Source organism: Dreissena polymorpha, chromosome 1 (genome assembly GCF_020536995.1).
Source record: "Dreissena polymorpha isolate Duluth1 chromosome 1, UMN_Dpol_1.0, whole genome shotgun sequence".
Taxonomy (NCBI): Eukaryota; Metazoa; Mollusca; class Bivalvia; order Myida; family Dreissenidae; genus Dreissena; species Dreissena polymorpha.
In genome coordinates this window covers 121,577,662-121,602,962 of record NC_068355.1, presented here as the reverse complement: position 1 = coordinate 121,602,962, position 25,301 = coordinate 121,577,662, and the positions used below count along the sequence as shown (strand labels likewise).

The 25,301-nt window shown below is 35.6% G+C and overlaps 1 protein-coding gene across 3 annotated transcripts in view; it reads left to right on the top strand.

The window, feature by feature from the left end:
* The window catches only part of LOC127847385 (tRNA (guanine-N(7)-)-methyltransferase non-catalytic subunit wdr4-like), a 79,401-nt gene that overhangs the window by 48,643 nt on the left and 5,457 nt on the right, over nt 1-25,301 (top strand). For all 3 annotated transcript variants that reach the window (XM_052379259.1, XM_052379271.1, XM_052379266.1), the window contains 4 exons: nt 13,636-13,792; nt 19,104-19,216; nt 23,033-23,090; nt 25,053-25,207. In XM_052379259.1, coding sequence (XP_052235219.1) covers nt 13,636-13,792; nt 19,104-19,216; nt 23,033-23,090; nt 25,053-25,207 — 483 coding nt within the window. The remainder of the gene's footprint in view (nt 1-13,635; nt 13,793-19,103; nt 19,217-23,032; nt 23,091-25,052; nt 25,208-25,301) is intronic.

Here is a 25,301-nt window from a genome sequence, read left to right as displayed (position 1 = left end):
AGAGCAAAGATCTCATTAAGGAGTAGTGCATTATACACATAATATGCATTAAGCACTATACACTGTGTTTCATAATTCCACAGTTATTGCCCATTTTATTATCTCGGCTGTTTTTGGAGAAAACCCGAGGTATTGTAACAGCCAGCTCGTCGTGTCGTGTCCGTCGTCGTGTCCGCCGTCGGCGTTGTGCTAAAACCTTTATATTGTGTTAAGGTGTTGAATATTGGCTCTAAAATCAAAAGTGCTTCAACCTACAACTTTGAAACTTCATATGTAGCTGCACCTTGATGAGTTCTACATGCCACACCCATATTATGGGTCACTAGGTCAAAGGTCAAGGTCACTGTGACCTCTAAAAAAAGAAAGAATATATTTTTTTTTACAAGCTTTCATCTATTCAAAACTGCACCCTCAGCCAAGCGTGGCACCCATTACGCGGTGCTCTTGTATTTTCAGGTGGCTTGTACTTTCTAAATGGAATATTTTAATAACATTTAATATATAGATACCTTGTATTAACCCATGGTTTTGACATTGAACCTTTGATAATATTTCGGGGAAAAAAAGCAATAATTTTTTTTGATAAAAAATTAATACCAAACTATGCGTTTGTAATTATAAATACAGACTGGTTTATGTTTATTTTACTTTGATAAATTATTTAACTTTAAAATAAAACGGTTTTTACCAACCAGTGGAACTGGCTATCTTTGCTGGTGACATAACAAACTCCAAGCTCAATTCTTAGAACCAGTCAAATATTGCAGCTTGTTTCGTGACATAGGTTACAAAGCACACATGTGAGAGGTTGAACTTCAATTTTACTAGTTAAAAAAAACACGATTTTTTTTTTCAGGATCACAAAATTACAGCTCCTGCTAAGAAAATTTGTAGCAAGTTGAGATATAAAGCAAATTTTAATACAAAATGAATGCTAATCACTTTCTTACTGAAATGGCTGGAAAGTGTGGGTTGGGTTGGGGCATAGTCAAGGTCACCAAAACTGATTTGTTTAGGCGTTAATCAATCAACATGAGAAGTACCATTTTGTTGGGTAACATTTTGAAAATGTACATGTTATTGTTTAAGATTGCCTGTAAAAATTGGTATCTTTCTTGCATGCCATATACTAAGTACCATTAAATACATTTTTCAGCATATACTTTTATTGATTTTTGGTCTATGTCACGCATATTGACAATTGAAACGAGGTTTCTAGATGTAATTTGAAAATGAGTCATACTAGTATCATTGGACATTATTATTTATACATGGACACCTGAACACTCCAGATGGCATGTTGCTCAAGGATTAGAAACGGAAACAAAAAGTTGCCCTTGCCAATCTTAAAAATAACATATTCCATTCTCATTTTCAAGTTTGTCTTCCATCCCTTATAAAACATGATATCATTCTGAGCCCATTCATTCTTTTCTAAAAAGCTCTTACTCATTCAATTTTTGCAAATGCAATGGTCTTCATTTAAAACTTATTTTTGGAAAGTACTACTCAGATGTCATTTAAGCATTTATTTATTTATTTTGTATGGTTATTGGCCTTAAGAAAGAAGTAATACTTTGTAGCCAATTGAACATCTGATAGCAAACTGTTTCAAAGATCTGTTGATTCCTAGAAAATTGTTGAAGCTTATTAGAGCTTGTAATTTGAACCGAATGACCGCATAAAGCATTCACATGCCATTGACTCAACTGAATGCTCGTCCATCCTTGAGTGCTAATTCTCAGGCTTTTCAGATGATGAACTTGGATCCTGTAAAAAATTTAAACACCAAATGTGCATTAGTGGCTTCCATGGCGTTTCTGCTTTGCATTGTTCTGTGTTTACATTTCCCAAGGTTTTCAATGAGGAGGCCGTTATTTTTTTAATAAACATTATTGGTTTGTCAGAATATGGGTGTAAAACAGCTTAACAGTACTTGAAGTTACACTAATCCAGTGGCGCTCTTGCTGCAGTTTTTGTGTTGGAAACTGGACATGTTTTTCATTCTCCTAGTCTGGTGAAATGTTAGTTCTCTCTGAATAGGAGATTCTTTTTAAATGGTGCCATTAAATGTTGTGTGAATGCCTTTTTATACTGTCACATGCCTTTAAATCAGCCCGATAACCAATTAACCTAATATCCCAAACGAAATTAGGCTAGATGACCACGTGACCTCGAATATCCGTCAGTTGCTATCCGCGCATGTGCATGCATTTACTATTTTCTATTAGTAAAATATACTTTTTTCTATTAATGAAATACCAAATACATGTAAAAAACTGTTTGTTTAAACATTAATATTTAAACAGCATAATTTCGTCTTTGTGTATTGAATTAATAACGAGTAACTCAATTTCTGTGTGTTTTAACAAGATGGAAGCTAGCCTAAGGGCTTTGCCTGACGTGACGTCACAATGTTTTTTCTCGTGTAATGTTCACCATATTAAATATTTAAACACAAAATATTTGAAAACTAGATATTTTAGAAACATTTCAACGAATGTTGTTAATGTGACAGGATAAATAGAATAATAGGTTGGTGATGTAGATAAAGAACGGTTATCTGGCTTGTCGGAGGATCTTATCGGGTTTGCCTTCGGCTCATCCGATAAATTCCTCCGACTTGCCAGATAACTATTCTCCATCCACGTCACCAACCTATTATTCTCTATATAGATGGTTATACAAATCTATTTGTCTTGTTTTTTTTTGTTTTCAGTTACCATTTATGTTATTTAAGGTTCATACAAATGGGGCAGGTAGTTTTTTGCTTTCTAAAAAACCCAAGTAATATCTAGAGCTCTCATGATGATGTCACATGCATGAGCTGCAAGTATTTTGTTTCATTTTACATTTCAGCATTTTTCCTCTATATAAAATCCAATTCATAGAAAAAAAATCGGGGAATGAGTTGCATACGCTCATGTTAATTCCTTTAATCAAAACATCGCAATCTACACAACAGGTCAGTATACCTGCTAAGTGTGTTTTCACAACAACCAAAACTTAATCGAGTTGTGTCCGTATTTTTTGTTTACCCAGTACTGTCTAAAAATGTCTTTTTGAAATGTATTGTTATATTTTCTGTGAGCTAGCAGGGCTCAAAATTAACACACGCCACATGCGAGTGAAAAATACCGATTGCAAGTTAAGTTTTAAGCCACTAGCATATTTTTGTGAGTAAAGATATAGTAAAAAACAAAACGAGTAATATTGCTAAATGCGCTCAAAGTCGTGAACACTTAACCTCAGGTCAATTTATAGAACGTCCGAATACCCGTATGCGGAAGCGCGCACCTTGTATGCAGACTGGTATACTTATAGTACAGATATGCGGATGGTATTGGTACAAAGAACGTGAAACAGTCGATTATTCACACATGTTCATTATAAGAGACATGAAACTTGAACAGACATGGCGTCCAAACGAAAAATTACTAGTTTCTTTTTGCCCACAGACAGAAATAACTATACGAAATAAAAGGCAATGTTAACCGTTTAATTACAAAAAAACAAACTGAAATTAAATCCTTCTACGAAATCAGTGAAATTGTGGGAAAAAGAACTAAAAATAAAACTAAAACTTGTTGTTGATGTCATATTTAATTTTGTTTTAATAGTACTAAACTAATAATGTCCAAACTTGCTTTAATTTTTGTTTCCAGCAAAATTTTCGAGAATGTTTTTGATTTTGCTAGTTGGTATTAAAGCTGCTTTGCAAGTAGAAAAAAAAGTTTAATTCGAGCCCTGTGCACTGGGGCTTGTACAGAAAGTTCCCAATATTTTGAAAGTGTTTAATCATGTTTAGAAAGCAGTTGAAAATGAGTTTCATGGCTTTTTAACTATTTAAAAAGGTAAGGTCCACAGTGGGAGCTGGAAGACAAAAAAAAGGTGTGCCAAACTAATTCTCGCAAAAAAAGATCCTTGTAATAACAAGGAGTGTATGAGGCAGACTGACTGAAAGTCATCCTTGTAATAACAAGGAGTGTATGAGGCAGACTGACTGAAAGTCATCCTTGTAATAACAAGGAGTGTATGAGGCAGACTGACTGAAAGTCATCCTTGTAATAACAAGGAGTGTATGAGGCAGACTGACTGAAAGTCATCCTTGTAACAACAAGGAGTGTATGAGGCAGACTGACTGAAAGTCATCCTTGTAACAACAAGGAGTGTATGAGGCAGACTGACCGAGAGTCATCCTTGTAACAACAAGGAGTGTATGAGGCAGACTGACTGAAAGTCATCCTTGTAACAACAAGGAGTGTATGAGGCAGACTGACTGAAAGTCATCCTTGTAATAACAAGGAGTGTATGAGGCACACTGACTGAAAGTCATCCTTGTAACAACAAGGAGTGTATGAGGCAGACTGACCGAGAGTCATCCTTTTAACAACAAGGAGTGTATGAGGCAGACTGACTGAAAGTCATCCTTGTAACAACAAGGAGTGTATGAGGCAGACTGACTGAAAGTCATCCTTGTAATAACAAGGAGTGTATGAGGCAGACTGACTGAAAGTCATCCTTGTAATAACAAGGAGTGTATGAGGCAGACTGACTGTAAGTCATCCTTGTAATAACAAGGAGTGTATGAGGCAGACTGACTGAAAGTCATCCTTGTAACAACAAGGAGTGTATGAAGCAGACTGACTGATAGTCATCCTTGTAAGAACAAGAAGTGTATGAGGCAGACTGACTGAAAGTCATCCTTGTAACAACAAGGAGTGTATGAGGCAGACTGACTGAAAGTCATCCTTGTAATAACAAGGAGTGTATGAGGCAGACTGACTGAAAGTCAAACAACCAGTTCCAAAAGCCTGTCAGTTAAAGCTGTTAGACCTGTGTTCTTGTATTTGTAGCTTGAATAGATGTACGGCGACAGACATGTTTTTGATTTTTGACTCTAGAAAAACAATTAATCCTTCTGCAAAGATTTGTGTCTGCAAGTAATAGGAATACATTGAAAATCACATGGTATTTATTATATAGACTCAAAAAGATCGGATACATTTTTAAGCCAACATGCTTGATTGATGATTATTTCTGACAGCGTACAAATGGATAATAGAGCAAAGGTTTCTCAGACCTATCATAGCATTTTCAGAAATTTTTGCCACTTGTCCTCCGCAGACAAATTACTTACTTAAGACGTATCGTTCCGTAAATTTACATCGTTTCATCAGACTGCTATTAGATGCTCAGCGCTGTGTCAGTGTTGGTGGCAAAACATTTCTTCAAGGTTCATTTAAATATTCATCAATTGCAGCCTAGCCAGAACTGCGTAGGAACGTTGATTTCTTCTCTCACGCTGAATGAGTCCTATTTGATTAAGCATCGGGCAAGATTTACTCATATTTAGATGAATAATTTGAATCTAGTCCGCTTGATAAGTGACCTATTCAAGAGATTATTTGTTTGTCAATTTTTCTATCTTACTTGGATAAACAATATTAATTCTCGTGAACTGCTCTTGATTACAAAGAATGCCAGGTTTTCAGATTTGCCTCAAATTGAACAAATGACCATTGCAGCCGTTTTGGATTTTGATGCCTTACCCTTTGATAATAAATGGTAGCCTGTCCGTTGCTTTTATGATTTCATTTACTGTCTTGCAGTTTAGGAATCTAGTCATTATCACTTACTGTTTGTTTCTGTTAACAGATTTTTGCATTGACATTTAACGCTTGTTCATGCCAATGTCGATGTAATGCTAAAATTGTTGTTCATTCCAAACTATGATGCGACTGTTAAAAACATGTGATAATTGGGAATAATATTATGACACAATTGCTTATTTGTGATTTTGTTCTTCATTTGTACATTTTTTACACTAATTATAGTTACAAGCAATTGTATAACAGATACTATGCGTCAGCCATTTACATTTACTCATGTAAAACAAGCTAATTAGCCGTTGTGGCTATTGTTAATGAACTCTTTGGGTAATTGCACTCTTTGAAGCGTGTATGGTTGCCATAGTGATTGGGAGACAATTGCGTCTCAACTTGTTTCTGCCCAATTAAATACCAAGATTGGCTGATGATGGCCCGTAATTGTTCTGTTGTTTCGCTGTTATCAGAAACTTAAGTTCCAGTGTCCTATCAAGAAGGCCCTTATCTGAGCAACAGTCCTGTTTGTTGTGGGACAGGTGAAATGCTGATGTTCTTGTCAACAAGTGTGTATGCCTGGAAATGTGGCAATTTTAGTTCTACTGGCCAATTGCAGCTGGAATTGACTGCCTCATACCTGTCTCATGTTGTCTTATTTGTCTGTTTATTTTGAAATTTGTGAGCTTTCAGTCAAGAAGAGGTAAATGTTGAACCTCTTATTTGTGTTAAGTTATTGTTACTACATTTTTATCGAGGAAATAAATAAAAATTATTGATTTCAAATGCCCTTTTCTGTTTCCTGTTGTCATGGTTACTTGAACAAAACTTAAATTTATTTTCTCTTACAGATATAAATTAAAGCTCGGGACAGGTAGTAATAAATGATTCAAGGAAATGTTCTTCAAGAATCCAATACAGATGCATACAAAATGATAAAATATAATTATTTTGAGCAATATTTACTTGTTTAAACATTTTAATGTAAAGCGATGTTAACACACAATGTCCAGAGACTTCAACGTTATTTTAAACTTAAGGAAAATTGTCTTAAGTTTACTAGAAGGAACTTTGTGTTTTGATAAGATTCTTTGCAATAACTTTTTAAGTAAAATGATTTTCAACATAAGACCCTATTACTGTTGCAAAGTACAGAGGGGTAAAATGGAATAAGGCTAAAAAAAAAGTTTTGGTTCAGGGAACCTGGCCAGAAAAATGTAGGAGGGTAGGTAGGTTTTTTTTTTTTTTTTTTTTTTTTACCAGTACTGATTTCAGGGTGAAAAAGGGTCAGTTAATGCACCCATGATTGTTTAAACACTGACCAAATGATTAACATTGCACATGTGGTGTTTAGTCGTTGTATATTATTCATCATTTCATCATTCCTAGCTCTGTATGCACCTTTTGCCTTTTAATCACCCTCTGTACTAATGCTAACCTGCGTTCAGAATTCATAAAAGAGAACACATCATGTATTCATTCCTCAGGCCTTTTTCTGTCTATTATAGAAAAAAGTACCTAGCAAAATTGGGATTTTTCGTGTCGCAAAATCTTCCAAATAGGGAATAATTTTCATCGACAAAAAAAGCATTATTTGGGAAATTATTTTTCTGATTTTTAGCTCACCTGATTGCTCAGGTGAGCTTTTGTGACCGGTCTTTGTCCGTCGTATGTCCGTCCGTCCTTCCATTAACATTTGCTCGTAAACACTCTAGAGGCCACATTTCTTTTCCCATATTCATGAAACTTGGTCAGAAGCTTTGTCCCAATGAAATCTTGGCCGAGTTCGAAAATGGGTTGTGCCGGGTCTAAAAAACTAGGTCACAGGTCAAAAAAAAGATAAACCTTGTAAACACTGTAGAAGTCACATTTCATGTCCAATTTTCATGTAACTTTGTCAAATTGTTTGTCTTAATGATATCTTGGTTGAGTGTACAAGTGGTTCCGATCCGTTAAAAAACATGGCCGCCAGTGGGCGGGGCAGTTTTCCTTATTTGGCTATAGAGAAACCTTGTAAACACTCTTAAGTCAAAATTTTTGCCCAATCATCATGAAAGTTGGTCAAAACATTGGTTTTATTGATATCTCGGACGATTTTGAAAATGGTCGGGATCGGTAAAAAAACATGGCCGCCAGTGGGCAGGGCATTTTTCTCAATATGTATATAGTGAAAACATGTGAACACAGTATAAGTCACATTTTTGGCCCAATGTTCAGGAAACTTGCTCCGAACATTTGCTTCCTAGATACGAGAGTTGAGTTCAAAAATGGTTCTGGTCAGTGGAATAACATGGCTGCTGGGAGGGGGGGCCCCCCCCCCCCCCCCCCCTTTAGAAGAAGAGGGGGTATATTGTTTTGCTCATGTCGGTCCGTCCGTCCACCAGATGGTTTCCGGATGATAACTCAAGAGCGCTTATGCAAAGGATCATGAAACTTCATAGGTACATTGATCATGACTCGCAGATGACTCCTATTGATTTTCAGGTCACTAGGTCAAAGGTCAAGGTCACGATGACCAGAAATAGTAAAATGGTTTCCGGATGATAACTCAAGAACACTTATGCCTAGGATCATGAAACTTCATAGATACATTGATCATGACTCGGAGATAACCCCTATTGATTTTGAGGTCACTAGGTCAAAGGTCAAGGTCACGATGACCCGAAATAGTAAAATGGTTTCCGGATGATAACTCAAGAACACTTAGGCCTAGGATCATGAAACTTCATAGGTACATTGATCATAACTCGTAGATGACCCCTATTGATTTTCAGGTCACTAGGTCAAAGGTCATGGTCACGATGACCCGAAATAGTAAAATGTTTTCCGGATGAAAACTCAAGAACGCTTAGGCCTAGGATCATGAAACTTCATAGGTACATTGATCATGGCTCGTAGATGACCCCTATTGATTTTCAGGTCACTAGGTCAAAGGTCAAGGTCACGGTGACCCGAAATAGTAAAATGGTTTCCATATGATAACTCAAGAACGCTGATGCCTAGGATCATGAAACTTCATAGGTATATTGATCATGACTCGCAGATGACCCCTATTGATTATCAGGTCACTAGATTAAAGGTCAAGGTCACAGTGCCAAAAAACGTATTCACACAATGGCTGTCAAGGTCACAGTGACTCAACTTAGAAAAATGGTTTCCGGATGATAACTCAAGAATGCTTACGCCTAGGATCATGAAACTTCATAGGTACATTGATCATGACTTGCAGATGAAATAATGATGAAACTTGACCAGGATGTTTGTCTGGACAATATCTAGGTCAAGTTTGACATTTGGTAAAGATTGAATGAACCGACTCCTCTCAGGTGAGCAAACTAGGGCCATCTTGGCCCTCTTGTTTCGTATTAAATCTAATGTGTTCATACACAGGTATTGCCCAAAAATGCTTAGTAGTATTAAACTGTTATTTTACCATGCAACAGTCCACTGCTACAGTAAGTATGTGTATGAAAAAAAACAACAGACTTTGTTGTGCTTGAAGTTCAAATAAAATACATTGCTTGATATGTCATTAAGGATTTTTTATGAATATTCACAGTCGAAGGACCAGCATTCAACATGATTTTTATTCAGAATTCAAGTTGCCAAATGTCTGAAGGCAACCATTTTTTTTGAAACACAAAAGTAAAGCTGAACATCATAAATGTACAGTATTGAAATGTTAAGAAGCTACAAAGGGTAGTGACTCTGAATCTGGCAGTGGCAAATGTTCATCACTTGCTTGCTCAGAAACCCCTTCGGGGGAACACAAACTAGCATTCTGATCTGGACTACTGGGAATGTTAATGGGTGAGTCAGATTCTGGGTTAACCGTAGACTGACTGGCGGTAGTATTTCCCCACAAAACGTTCATTTTTTTGTGCCTTTCGAGTCAATTTTTCGTATTTTACTTCGATAGTACTTCAAATTATGCGACATTTTTTAGACTGGGTCCGATTTCCGTAATTTTAAACCCAAATTAATTCTTTCGAACCACAGTAACGTTGAAAGTGAAACCAGTCCACATTTATTTACCTCAGACCATTGATATCGATTCTCAACCAATTTACAATAATTAATGCGTACACATGGTTATCACTTGTTGTATACATACCTGAAAATTCTGAATAATCCAGTACTTCAATGTTTAAAAGCTAATTCTGACCGAAAATGACCGTAAATGTGTCTAAAGAAATGCATAGACACAAGCTGTCACTATTTGGTCTGAAATGTCAAGATCGCAAAATTGCATTATGGAACCCTCGATACGATGACGTTCTACGCGGAATTCCTTTGGCACGCTAAAACACGGCGCCCAATTATTTAAAACACGGTACATGTACCTACCGGGAAACACATTTTTCTTCTTCGACTATTTCGGTCGGAAATTTTTTTAGCCTAATCATTCTGTTTGTCTGTCTGTAAACCCAAATCAGGCGTGCTCACTTTGGCATATAGCATTTGAATTGTCCGTCCGTCAGTCCGTCCGAAATCTTTAACATTGACCATAACTTTTGCAATATTGAAGTTAGCAACTTCATATTTGGCATGCATATGTATCTCACGGAGCTGCACATTTTGAGTGGTGAAAGGTCAAGGTCATCCTTCAAGGTCAAAAGTCAAAAAATACAATCAAAGGGAAGTAATAAGCTTTAAAAGGGAGATAATTTCTTAACCTGCCAAATGATGTATTCAAATTTTATTTCAAAGCGGCGCAATAAGGGGCATTGTGTTTCTGACAAACACATCTCTTTTTCAGGTATTGTTTGGTGTGATATGAAGTTCCACATGTAGGATTTTTATGCCCCCTGTAGGATGGCATATAGCAATTGAATTGTCAGTCTGTCTGTCTGTCTGTCTGTCTGTCTGTCTGTCTGTCAGTCTGTGCGGCGACCGAAAACTTTAACATTGGCCATAACTTTTACAATTTTGAAGATAACAACTTGATATTTGGCATGCTATGTATCTCAGAGCTGCACATTTTGAGTGGTGAAAGGTCAAGGTCATCCTTTCAGGTCAAAGGTAAAAAAATCCAAAGGAAGTAACAAGCTTTAGAAGGAGATAATTTCTATTTTATATCATTTTGTAAGTACAGATCATTTTCACAATGGAAGTAATATTTTTTAAAGGGATTTAATAAAAAAATTTGTTTTAATTCAAAGCGGCGCATTAGGGGGCATTTAGTTTCTGACAAACACATCTCTTGTTATTATCCTTCATTAAAATTCACAAAAGTAATGCTTCTTTTTCAACTTACTTATAATAGTATTTCTGTAACCTTATCATTTTAAGCTCGGCTTTTTCGGAGAAAACCCGAGGTATTGTCATAGCCAGCTCATCGTCCGACGTCTGTTGTCCGCTGTCCGCCGTCTGCGTCGTGCTAAAACCTTAACATTGGCTCTAAAATCAAAGTGCTTCCACCTACAACTTTGAAACTTCATATGTAGATGCACCTGAATGAGTTCTACACACCACACCCATTTTGGGGTCACTAGGTCAAAGGTCAAGGTCACTGTGACCTCTAAAAAAAACAATCTTTCATTTATTCAAAACTGCACCCGTAGCCGAGCGTGGCACCAGGTGTTCTTGTTTACCATTTGTTTTGACTATGGTATTAGCCAAAAATATGCATGTCTTCAACATCAAGTTTTGTTATCTTTGGTATGTAGCATTTTATATTGGCTGTCTACTCATTTTCTTCAAATCATTAAATTGGGTTCATTCCTTGACACACCCATGCGGTGAAATTGCTCATAAAAAATTATATAGCACAGTCACTAATATATCTTCTCCTCTCAAAACAGGCCCAAAAGTTTTTTATTTTGGAAATGAAACATTGTATAGTGGTGCTAAAAAAAAAATTTTTTCAAAAGAAAAAAAGCCCTTGGGGTCAATGTTTCAATTGGTAGCAACTTGATACATATTACTACATGAGATAGGGGTTGGAGTGGGTATAATTTGTCAGTACTTACACAAGTTCAAGTTTGCATATGCTATGTATACAATTAAATTATAATTATTTATAATCCAAAAAGTATATCAACCAGCATTATAATTATACCCCCATTTCCATTGGTAATGGGGGCTATATAGGAGTCACTTTGTTGGTCGGTCTGCCTGTCCTGAAAACTTGGTCAGAAGTTCTATCTAGATGATGTCTAGGTCAAGTTTGAATATGGGTCATTCCGAGTCAAAAACTAGGTCATGGGGTCACTTAGTCCGTTTTAGAAAGTTTGTCTGGACCATAACTATGTCATTTATTGTTAGATTTTAAAATGACTTGGTACATTTGTTCACCATCATGGGACAGTGTGTCATGCAAAAGAAGTACGTCAATATCTCCAAGGTCAAGGTCACACTAGGAGTTGCCCATTAATGAGCTTGTCCGGGCCATAACTTTGTCATTTATTGTGGGACTTTAAAATCATTTGGCACATTTGTTCACCATCATTAGATGGTGTGTCATGCGAAAGAATTACGTCAATATCTCCAAGGTCAAGGTCACACTTGGAGTTCAAAGGGAAAAAATGGCCATAAATGAGCTTGTCAGGGCCATAACTATGTTGTTCATTGTGAGATTTCAAAATCGTTTGGCACATTTGTTCACCATCATTGAACGGTGTGTCATGCGAAAGAATTATGTCGATATCTGCAACGTCAAGGTCACACTGTGAGTTCAAAGGTCAAAAATAGCCATAAATGATCTTGTCCAGGCCATAACTATGTCATTCATTGTGAGATTTGAAAGTTACTCAGTACAATCATTGGACAGTGTGTCATGCGAAAGAATTACGTCGATATCTCCAAGGTCAAGGTCAAACTTTTAGTTCAAAATTTAAAAATGGCCATAAATGATCTTGTCTTGGCCATAACTATGTCATTCGTTGTGAGATTTTAAAACTACTCGGTACATTTGTTCGCAATAATTGGACTGTGCGTCATGCGAAAGAATTATGTCGATATCTCCAAGGTCAAGATCACACTTGGAGTTCAAAAGTTAAAAAAAGCAGCTTGTCCGGCCATAACTATGTCATTCATTGTGAGATTTTAAAATGACTCTGTACTTTAATTTTGTTTGCAGTCATTGTCATGCAAACAATTTAATTGTTCAAAGGTCAAAATGGCCATAAATTATAATGGCATAATAATTCTTAAAAATCGTCATAAATTAGCTTCTCGTGTTTTGTGAAGACATCATGCAAAATATTCTGTGTCATTGCAGCATGTGGGGGTATACGTCATATCTGTGACAAAGCTCTAGTTTTTAATGTGTTTTTTAATGACCTAGGTAAGTAAGAATGTGAAGAAAAGAATTCAGAAACACATTGAACCTTATAGCAACTTTATGACATAAATATGATTATAATGGAATGTGCTGTCAAAAATATTAGACCTTCTATGTTTTATATAAGGAATTAACTCTAAAAATTAATATCCTGAGGGTTTTGTATACAATTTATTGCTAGGTATGTTGGAGTTGGATATAAATTTGACATGGTTAATTCTGATTCATAGCTTTATTTTGCAATATCTCTATTGTGAAAAAGGGGTTATATATGACCATGGAAACTGATGCATTAATTTGGGAAAATTTAAGATTATCTTTATTGTAAATTATGTATTGCTTGTTTTGATGTATGTCATAGTTGTGTCTGGGTTTGGTCCTGCTCAGCCTGGCAGGAACTAAAATAGAGATTTTATATGAACATTCTTAATAGGTACCTATGTTATATGAAGACCATAATTAGGATGTAATGGGTCAAGGTCAGGGTCATGGTTACTAAAAATAGATCCATGGTTTCTGCTAATTAAATTCAACAAGGGATTTGGCTATTGCAATATAGTAGACTTACCATTTTTCAAAATCTTGCTTTAGATTGCATATATGGTTGCTTGGTGCGGGTGGTAGGTCACAGTCCATGTCGCAATACTTGTACTTGCATTCTGAATCACTTATCACCAGTTTAATTGAATCTTGGTGTGAGGCCCATTCACAAACAACCCTCAGTTGCATGTGATTTCTGTGTTTCAGGTTTTTAGCTAGAAGATGTACAGCCCTCACTTTTCCTAGCAGTGAAGACCACGTGATAGTGGCTGACAGGACAGGGGATGTGTACAGATACTCGTTGGTCGACCCTCACGCACTGGGTGAACTGCTGCTGGGGCATCTGTCCATGGTTCTGGATGTTGTAAGAAGGCAGTTTCTCATTGTACAGTCCATATGAGTCGTGTTCTGAGAAATCTGGGCTTTATGCATGTGCGTAAAGTGTCATTCCCTGTGACAATTTACTATTACATCAGTTTTGAATGTTGTTACACGGTCTTGACTCTATAGATTGCCAATACCATTTAGCTCATTTTATATAGCGATGTACTTCAAAGGCAAAACAGGTTCTGTTCCCTGACAGGCCATAACAAGTATATTTTGTTCATGAAATAGTTTCTACTGAAATTTTGCCCTTATTTCTGATTCAAGCAGGGCAGTTTAAAGTTACTGGTATAGGCATTCCTGGCATAGGCTGTGATAGCCAAGCTAACCCATAACAAGTGTCAATAGGTTTTCTGTCCCCATTTTATGGCTAAATATCGGAATTACCAAACAAACAAATTGCCACTGATTCTGCAGATAATTCTGCTCCTTGCAGTAAATGTTTAAATGAAACAGTAAAATATAAACACAAGCTTTAGCTTTTTAAAATTGTTTGCTGCATTTGAAGCCTGCAAGCTAAAGTAAAGTCAATCAGAATACATACAATACATCTGGATGCAAACATTCCCAGTGAAGTATATTGCATATGGTCTGATGATTAACACTCATAAATGTATCATAGCATGTCATTTACAGCTTCCGTCATGCAGCTTTTATCCTGTAACGCATAATCTGATTCATATCTCTAATAGGGGTATTCCACTACGACCCGATTCCCCACGATTTGTCCCGATTTCCAATATTTTGAGGTCGGGGACATTCGTAGCTCAATCGGCGAAGGTTCTATCTCATTCTTAACTAGTCGCAGGCGAGTCGTGAGCTCCCAAAAATCGCGGCCAGTTTTTAAACGTGTTTCAAATTTGACCAAGACCTCCAAGACTGAATTTAATCGCAGTTGACTCGTAACAGTGTCGTAGTGCGTTCTTGGGCGTCGTAATGGAATCTTAGGTAATTTGTGACTCAATCGGGGAATCGGTGATCACGTGATCTGTCTACCAATCATTTACAACTTTGTCAAGACTCTCAAGATTGAGTTGCGAGCCCGCTAAGATTCTCGCGATTTAGTTACGAAACAGTTTCAATTTTGTAAAGAATGATAAAGAAATAATATTTTTCCATCATGATTTGTTGTCGAATAACCCACAGTAAGGAGTATAGATGCGTGGGAATTTAATCACAAATGCGGAGCACGAGTGCTTTGATAACACATATCTATACTCCTTACTGTGGGTTATTCGACAACAAGCCATCATAGAAAAATATTATTTCTATTCTTACACAATTCTGATTGATTTGCTTCAAGCTTTTGGACGTGAACTATATTTTTCAATACACCGCCCTTCTTAGTACAAATTTCACTATTTAGTGACGTCATTGAATTGTACAAACATTTGACGTCGTTTTCATTCATAAATATTTTGCAAATTACGTCACTTTCATTGAGAACACCACTCATAGAAACTAAATGACGTCACATGTGTTAATTCTTCTGAAAAGCTGACATGCTATAAATGTTTTCTTAATTACATTTCTTAACAAACAAATTCTTAGCAGGCGTGGTCATGCCACTTATCACCAAATATACAATTTGTTGTTTCATTACATTTATATACGTGCTACATTTTTTACATTTCTTTAAGAGCGGGATTTAAGCACATGCATTTTACTGCAATATTTTCTTTATTTATTCGGAACTATTTTCGAAACATTATGCTCTGCCTATAATTTATTGCAGAATAACCCACACTTTATTTCCTTCTTTGTATATAGAAAACAAGTTGCGTGCCGTGTTAGAATCAATATCAGTAGATATTGGCGCCGAATTCATGGGTGCGTTCGGTGAGGTCCTAGCTTAGTCGTGACCGATCTGCATCGTTTGTAGTACAGTCGCAGTAGATTCTTACACATCGTAGTGAAGTCGCGACCCTATTCGCAAGACTTTAACCGAACCCCACGATTCGTCGTAACTCAATCGTACAACTGTCGTAACTGAATCGCAGACTGTCACGAGTCTTCCCGATTCAATAAATGTGAGAAATCGTAGTGAATCGTGGGCTTGTTTTCGTAGTGGAATAGGGCCATAAGCAAGGTGACTGGTTTGATTTTTAGGCAAAAAAGGCATAAACGTTCCGGGAATACCTGGTTTTGGGAAAAACATTGAAGGGCATCAGAGACAGTTGTGGGAAAAACATATTCAAGCGCATTTTATCGTAATTGATGTATTGAACTTACTTTAATTAATATTAATATTTACTTTGAAATGTGTTCCATTTTATTGCCATGTTGTTTCAGTTAACTGTGCAGCATGACAAACATTATAAATCAATATATATACATATGAATCTTATAATACACAGATCCACTAACATATAAATGAAACCATGTTTGTCTTATCCCATTTTCTAACGAAAATCTTGTCAGATGATTTAACTTAGCGAGTTAACTGAACGCTAACAATTTGCAAACACTCGTTTCCGTGACATACATCCACTGAGAAGATTACAAATAAATATGTTGTTGGTATCTAAAACGTTTTATGCATAATTGATTATCACAGGTATTTCATTAATCCTTTCACCATGCAAAAAGGGCCTGGGAACAACACTAAATCTTTGAATATTTTGTTATCTCCTCATCGATGATAAAGTATCAGTTTGTAAGTCATTTTTATGTTACATGTACAATTGTACATAGGTTGTCCTGGAGCATTGTATATGAATTAGAATTTCATGTGAATGGTCATCAATCTAAATGTCATTAACCTTTGAACATGATTAGTAAGTAAGGCAAGAATAATGTTTTGGTTAATATACATATTTGTTCATATGTTATTGACCTTTTTGAAAGCTCCCAAATTATTAGAACCAAATGATGGCATGATGTGCTAGCCTATCCACTGAGTTATGGCTTGCAACTGTAGAATAACCCCTCTACACCTAACTTACGCTTGATTGGTCATTGTCAGTTCGGATTCATCTTAAATGTACCCCGCATACTCTTAAGTATACTTTAATGTACCCCGGGTATGGAAAATATACTTACACGAACCCGGCCAATTTGGACTGTACCCGAGGTTTATTCCCGCCCAAAATCCGATGCCATAAAACGCATTAGGGAATATGAAACCAAATTCTATTTCAACAAAACCTGCTTCAACATTCTTTTTATGCCCCCGGTAGGGTGGCATATAGCAGTTGAACTGTCCGCCAGTCAGTATGTCCATCCGTCCGAAAAAAAACTTTATCATTGACCATAACTTTTTAAATATTGAAGATAGCAGCTTGATATTTGGCATGCATGTGTATCTCATGGAGCTGCACATTTTGAGTGGTAAACATTCAAGGTGAACATCATCCTTCCAGGTCTAGGGATCGAAAATACAAATCCAAGGGAAGCATTAAGCTTTAAATGGACATAATTATCTGACCTGCCAAATTATTATTATTTTTTCAAATAAATCAAAGTGGTGCAGTAGGCGGCATTGTGTTTCTGACAAACAAATCGTGGTAAAAGATCAAGGTCAAGGTCATCCTTCAAGGTCTAAGGTCAAAAATACAAATCCAAGGGAAGTAATTAGCTTTAAAGGGAGATAATTATTTAATATTGAACATAGCAACTTGATATTTGGCATGCATGTGTATCTCATGGAGCTGCACACTGAGTGGTGAATATACAGTCACGGTAATGGCTTTTAATTATTTGCTACTAAAAATAGAGAGTGGCTTTTAATTATTTGCTACTAAAAATAGAGATTTGTTAGAGACAATTATTTTTAAGGGAAGTAATTTATATAATTATAAATCTCATATTATATATTTCCTTACCAAGAATTTAATTTCTTTCACAGTTACTGTACAGATTTTTTATTTTGATTATTTATAACTCACATGAATGATTTTTCAAAAAAAAAATTTAATGATATAATTATCAAGTCTTTACTATACTAATTTGTGAATGGTAGGGTTCATTACATACGGTACCTCTGGACTTATGTCTATAGGTACATTTTATGAAAAAGAAAACAAAAATGTCTATAGGTACATGATGAAATCTGGCTATGATCTCTTTGATTAACCACAAGCCTTGGTTGTAAGTGATGTCTGACTTGGTCATTTTGACTGTCTACAGACTCCCCCCCCCCTCCCCCTGGTTGGATTGGACAAAATCCAAGAGAAGTTATAAGCTTTAAAGGGAGATGATCTCTATACCTGCCAAATGATAAATAGAATTTTATTTCAAAGGGGTGTAGCAGTAGGCATTGTTTTTCTGACGAACACATCTCTTGTTTGAGTAGGATTTCGAAAATATAGAGTTCATTTAACAAAACAATGACATAAATAAGAGCATAATTAAGTCGAAAAAAATTAGCAGACAACGACCAATTTAGCCTTTGAATTTCCAGGTAAGTTTGAGTATATTTTCCATACCTGGGGAACATTTAAGTATACTTAAGAGTACTCGGGGTCCATTTAAGAAGTACCAGACTAGTCGAGCACAACTTACTAACTAGTCTTGGAATGACACATTCAAACTGAGGTGCAATGAACAAGGTTCTTAAGACCCAGGATCACCTCAGAAATGGACCATCTACTGTATCTTGCAATATCACTATTGACCTGTTTACTGGAGGTGATGGCCACAAGGGAGAGACCTCTGCTTGATAGAAATACTCATCTCATCTTGGAATGACACATTCAAACTGAGGTGCAAGGAACTAGGTGCTTTACCCTTAAACATTTAAACACCCAGGATGAGCTCAGAAATGGACCATCTACTGTATCTTGCGCTTGTACTACTAACTGGCTTACTGGAGGTGATAGCCCTAGGTGGGAGTTCTCCACTTGATAGAAGTGTACTTGGGATACACATGGAACCCAAATAACCAATTTCTACTGACAATAGCCAAATGGAAAAGAATCATGTTGTATTCTAAATGAATTAATAACATGCAGCATGACTTGACCTATTGTTGTTATGGTTTGCACTCTGTGCGTCTGTGAGTCTGTCTATCAGTCACACTTTTCTGGATCCTGCGATAACTTTAAAAGTTTTTAATATTTTTTCATGAAACTTGAAACATTGTCAGATGGCAATATGGAGATTTTCTTTTCATTTTGTTCCTACGTCAAGAATTCTGGTTGCTATGGCAACAAATAAAATAAATAAATACAAAATTCTGACAATGGTGGAGCCGGTAGGGGACATATATTGCTTGGCAATAGTCTTGTTGAATCATGTTTTGTTGCATTTTGGTCTTGACAGTTGACCAGTCTTTTAACAATGTTTTCCAGTGTATGACAGCAGACGACAAGTTTATCGTGACATGTGATAGGGATGAGAAGATAAGGATTAGCTGCTACCCCAATTGCTACAATATCCATGCCTTTTGTCTGCACCACACAGAGTAAGTCATCTCTACACAGATGAGGTTAAGGGCTGTCTACATTTCTGTGTTTTAATTTAGCCCTGGGCAAGGCTTGTTCTATCAAAGGTTAAATGGAAATCTTAATCTAATGGCAATTCTCTAAATTCATAAAATTTCTCAGGTCATTTGCTAACTTGAATTTATGTCTTACTATTAAAGTTATTGTCAAAATAACAATTTTACAACTTTTTGTCATGGGTTGAAAAAACAACAACAACACTGAACATCAGGGAGCACATACTATAAATGGCAGTGTGCCTTAAGACTCATTGTAAAAAACAGTTTAGTTTATGAGTAATCATAATTAGAAATTGATAAACATGTCAAAATCTGTGAACAAGCCCCGTTGAACGTATTAAAAACAAGTTATACTGGAAAAAATTCAGTAGTATTCTCAATTTGTAAGCATTGAATTTCAGTAAAAAAAATATATATATATTAAATTTTCACTCGAGAAACAAGTAGGCCATTTACATTAATCGTTGGCTGATGTTCCATTTCCATGGTATTCCATTTCAGTTGAATTCAAAACAACAGATGTCTCAAATATATACATTTATTGAGAAAAGATCTGAGGAAAAATGGCTTATGGTTAACTTGTCATTTTAATTTAAATAATCACATGTTTTTTAAAATGTTTTAACTGTGGTTTAACTAAAAAACAAGGTATACCCATTTTGATAATTATTCTATGAAATGCTTTACAAGTTATTCACCAAATTAAATCAAAGTAATATTTAGTGATAATATTTGTTTAATTAAAAAAGATACGTGGGACATGCTCATAATTTTATTTAATCATCAAATGCATATGACACTTCTTAAATGGCAGATAAAACACATGGTCTGTGAAACTTAGTTCTTTAAATTTATTATTACATGAAATAATAGTTTTCTCATGAAACATTAATTGCGGTGAGATTTTCTTGCAATATATTCCAAGCTATTTTGAGAATCTGAGCTATTAAAGGCAAGCAGACAATAGATTTGAATCGAGCTGGTCCCAATCAAGCCATTAGGACCACCCTTATAAGAATCTATGTTTTTAACCAGGTTTTCCGAAGGAAAAAACTGGTTATTAGATTGGCGATGTTGGCGGGCCTTAACTTTGTCGTTCATTGTCAGATTTTAAAATCATTTGGCACATTTGTTCACCATCATTAGACGGTGTGTTGTGTGAAAGAATTACGTCGATATCTCCAAGGTCAAGGTCACAATTTGAGTTTGAAGATCAAAAATGGCCATAAATGAGCTTGTCCGGGACATTACTTTGTGATTCATTGCGAGATTTTAAAATCATTTGGCACATTTGTTCACCATCATTAGACGGTGTGTCGCGCGAAAGAATCACATCAATATCTCCAAGGTCAAGGTCACAATTTGAGTTTGAAGGTCAAAAATGGCCATAAATGAGCTTGTCTGGGCCATTACTATGTCATTCATTGTGACATTTTAAAATCATTTGGCACATTTGTTCACCATTATTGGACGGTGTGTTGCACGAAAAAATTATGTCAATATCTCCAAGGTCAAGGTTGCCACAACAAAAAATAGATTGATTTTGAAACAACTATGTAACTATGAACAATCAGTAAAAATGCACATTTGATTTTGAGTTGTCTCTCTTTATCAGACTTTTTATGCCACAGGTAGGGTGGCATATAGCAGTTGAACTGTCAGTCAGTATGTCACTATGTCAGTATGTGTGTATGTCAGTCTGTCCGTCCGTCCGTCCGAAAAAAACCTTAAACGTTGGCCATAACTTTTGCGTTATTGAATTTAGAAACTTGATATATGGCATGCATGTGTATCTCATGAAGCTGCACATTTTGAGTGGTGGAAGTTCAAGGTCAAGGTCATCCTTCAAGGTCAAAGGTCAAAAAAATAAAATAATAAATTTCAAAGCGGTGTTCTCATGAAGCTGCACATTTTGAGTGGTGGAAGTTCAAGGTCAAGGTCATCCTTCAAGGTCAAAGGTAAAAAAATAATATTTTTTTTTTAATTTCAAAGCGGCGCAATAGGGGGCATTGTGTTTCTGACGAACACATCTCTTGTTTTTTCTAATTGAAATCAAGGTCAATTTTACACAAGGGGGTTAACAATGCACATTTTGAATTGTCTCCCTTTATCAGACTTTTTTCAACTGAAAACCTGGTTTTGTGACAAACTTGTCCCTTGTTTATGTATGGTTTGGGAAAGTAAATTAGGAACCGAATCGTTTGTGTAGTGTTACATTGTATTTCTTACGTCAAATTATCTTTTTGTACCAGTGAATTTTGTCTGGGATAGTGTTTGAGGCTTGAGACATTGACACTAGATTTATTTATAGATGGAAGAGTTCCATTAAATCACAGCAAAATTATAGTCTGAAGGAGTGATTTATGTTTTCTAAATACAGTGCATGTAATAAACAGTAAATACCCCCAGAAATTGGTCTCAAATCTTTGATTGCTTAAGTGAGCTAAGTAGGCACTAGAACAAGTAGTATATTTATGGTCATATTTAGAGTACAACAATATTATTTCAAAATCTATTGACCAATTTTTATTCCAAAGTTAATATCAAAGTTGTTGTATAGCCCAAGAGAAATGTATGTAGATTAAAGCTACAGTCCACATAAACTTCAAAAAGACTTCTATAAAAAAACTATTTACTGACAAAAAAGTAAAAAATATAGGATCTGGCACGAGTTGTCATATCATACCATATTTTATTAAACGAGTTCAGGAATTTTGTTAGTAACTGAGCCTTTGGCTAGCTTACTTATGAATTTCCTGGATGAGTTTAATAAAATATGGTATGAAATGACAACGAATGTCAGATCTTTTTTATCACATGCTTTTAAATAAGCAAATTAAATAAATATTTACGCAAACATGATGATAAATCCCGGATGTTGTTTACATTTCGTGACATCATTTGACGTTGCAACATTATTACAGCAGAATAACAAAATTCGATTGGTCAATGGAGCGAAGCTAAACCAATGAAAACGCTTAAAAAGTATACGTGTATTACACATGTGTAAGATAAAAATATTCGTAATGGTTATATTACATGGGAAACAGGATATGGCATGTGATAAATTAAAATCTGTCATAATGAAGTTTCAAGAATTCTAATGGTATAGGTCTTAAAAGCGCAATAACATGTAATGCCTTTAGTTATCTAGTGAGAAAATGAGGGTACATAAAGTATATATATTATTATTTAACACAAACAAACATAATATACCCTTTCCCACTTAAAAGCAAAATGAAAATTGCTTTGTGCTACCAGCATAACACCAGAACAGCCTGCGAGTTAACTGTGAGCAGTCTGTTCAGGTTTTATGCTGTTTGCTGCATCAGTATCTTAAGTTTTGAGATGAAGCCTTAAAAACTTGAATCTTGTAAGAAAGGTTTTTAATAAAATATTACTTTTTAAGTGACTATAAATGCGCAAAAATAAGTATCTAAGAGCTTAACAAAATAGTTTTCACTGAAATCAAAGTTGTTTTCTTTTGCAAAAACTTACGATATTTAAGCATGCCTTGAATTATTTTCAGTGAATTAGGGCTTTTACTAACAGCTGTTACATTTGTATGACTCAATTGTGCAAAATATGGCAAAATTATCTCAAAAACAAACAGATGAGCGCTCGCTCTGTGAAAAAAGAGTTTAATGCATGTGCGTAAAGTGTCGTCCCAGATTAGCCTGTGCAGACTGCAATGGCTAATTTGGGACGACACTTTACGCACATGCATTAAACTCCCTTTTCACAGAGAAGGCTCAAGCTCAAATGTTTTTGTTGTAGGTATGTGAGCCAGGTGATTTACTTGGAAGACAGAAACATGATTGCATCTGCATCAGGGGTGAGCGTTGCATTTGTTTTGTTTTGTTTAACTCTTTCCCCCATAAGTAGCAAAGTGAAAATGGCTTTTGCAACCAGCATAAAACCAGAACAGCCCGTGAGTAACTCGCAAGCTGTTCTGGTTTTATGCTGTTTGCTGCTCATAAGTAACTAAGGGTTGGAAATGAAGCCTTTAAAACTTCAATTTAGTAGGAAAGGTATTTAATTAAATCATGTAACTTTCTTAAAACTTCAAATGCGTCAAAATACATATTTAAGTGGTAAAGGGTTACCGTATGGCATTGTTTAAAGTCCTTGGGCCAGTTTTATAAAACATCTTAATTGAGACAAATTTAAGTGTCAACACAGCCATTTTTTAAAAGACTGTAATGATAAATTTAAGTTATCATGAAGCCTGTTTCATTAAATATTGGAAGACAAATTTGAGATGCACTGAAGCTTGTTTAATTAAACATTGGGAAATAAATGTAAGTTACAATAAAGCCTGTTTAATTAAGCATTCTAAGACTTTAAGTCACAACAAAGTATTTTAATAAAATGTATGACAAATTTATAGTAAGTTACAGTTCAATGAAACCAAAATTTAATTGTGGAACAGGTACGTACCTCTGATAACTTGATTTCAGCTATTCTGTTAAAAAAAGCTTACAGAAAATAAACAACTTTAACTCTTTCAGTGCTGGAACCAAATTTTGAAGGCCTTTGCAAACAGTTTGGATCCAGATGAGACGCCACAGAACGTGGCGTCTCATCAGGATCCAAACTGTTTGCTATTCTGATAGTATTCTTTGAAAAAATCGAAGAAAATGCTAATTTTAGAAATTCAGCAGACGACATTTTAGCAGACGATAAATTTCCCAGCATGCAATGGGTAAGGCATGATTCCATTCTTTCTTCTGAAGTTTGACAATAGACTGTGCTTGACTACATGCATCACTGACACAAAATATTAACAGTAAGAATGTTTAGAAATATGTAAAATGTCTGGACATAAGAAACATCTGGCTGTAATATAGACAAGTGCGGTGTTTTTTAGTCCCTATAAAAAACATTTATGGCTTAGATTTTATCTTGGAAATGAGCCTGTTTAATTAATACGTGTGCGGTTACTTTGCTCTGCATACTTTTCATCCTGCTGATTAGAATTTCCATTGTCAAACAAAAAAGATGGTATCGGGCCCTTCACAATTAATTAATGGTTAATAAAACATGTCTGCAGCTTGAGGAAACTGTTTATTCTTTTGCTGATACAGTAGGCTACTTTTTTAGTAGATACATGAGTAAAAAAATCATCAACATCCATTAACTAGAAGTAGAAAAATAGCAAATTGGGTAGAAGGTTAGTTCTATTGGTAGAACTCTGGACCCATATGCACAAAGCTGCTTAGGGAAAATTAAGTTAATTTGTGATATGCACAAAGCTGCTTAGCGAAATTTAAGTTAATTTTCTCAAATTCAGAAAACTTCTTAGTCTGACACTGGCAATTTCCTGTTTAGGCCGTAAAACATTTTAATGTTTTAAACATGTTTATCATGCTAAAATGCGTAATACGGGACACTTTTATAAGAAGAAGATATCAGATTTCTTGTTAAAATTTTGATCTGCAGTTTTTCCCTTACTACAACTTAATAACATAAGATTTCCTTTTGGAGCTTTATGCAAACCAGCCCCTGGTCTATCAGGCTGTGGTTCATAAGGTTGAGGTCTATCCTGCTGAACTTGTGTGCAGAGGACATTATTTCTATAGTTATACCCCCCTACCTTTGATTCAAGAAGAGTATTTTTCAGTTGTTGGGATTGTTATAATTATGCTCTTGATATATATTCAATTTCTTCCTTTATATTTAAAATGGCAATCTGAGAGTTTAGAACTTGAATTCTTTAAATAAATGCACAATATTTCTGCATGATTGTCCATAAACGATGAATATTAAGTTCCATAAAGTGTTTGTTTGCTTACAGGACGATAGGATTGCATTCTGGGATACGGAGGGCAACTTCCTGTTTGACTCCATGCAGAGTTGCATGATGGACCACAAAGGTGACCAAGAGCCCCTCGGCATCAAGCAGATGATATATGATCCAGCGCTGAACACAATTGCGGCAACTAGATACAGGTTTGAAAATGAATACAGTCAAAACTGACCATATGGTGACTTGAGAAAAACGGGTCAGTTGCAAACAACGGTCAGTCTTGATTCCCCCCAAAGG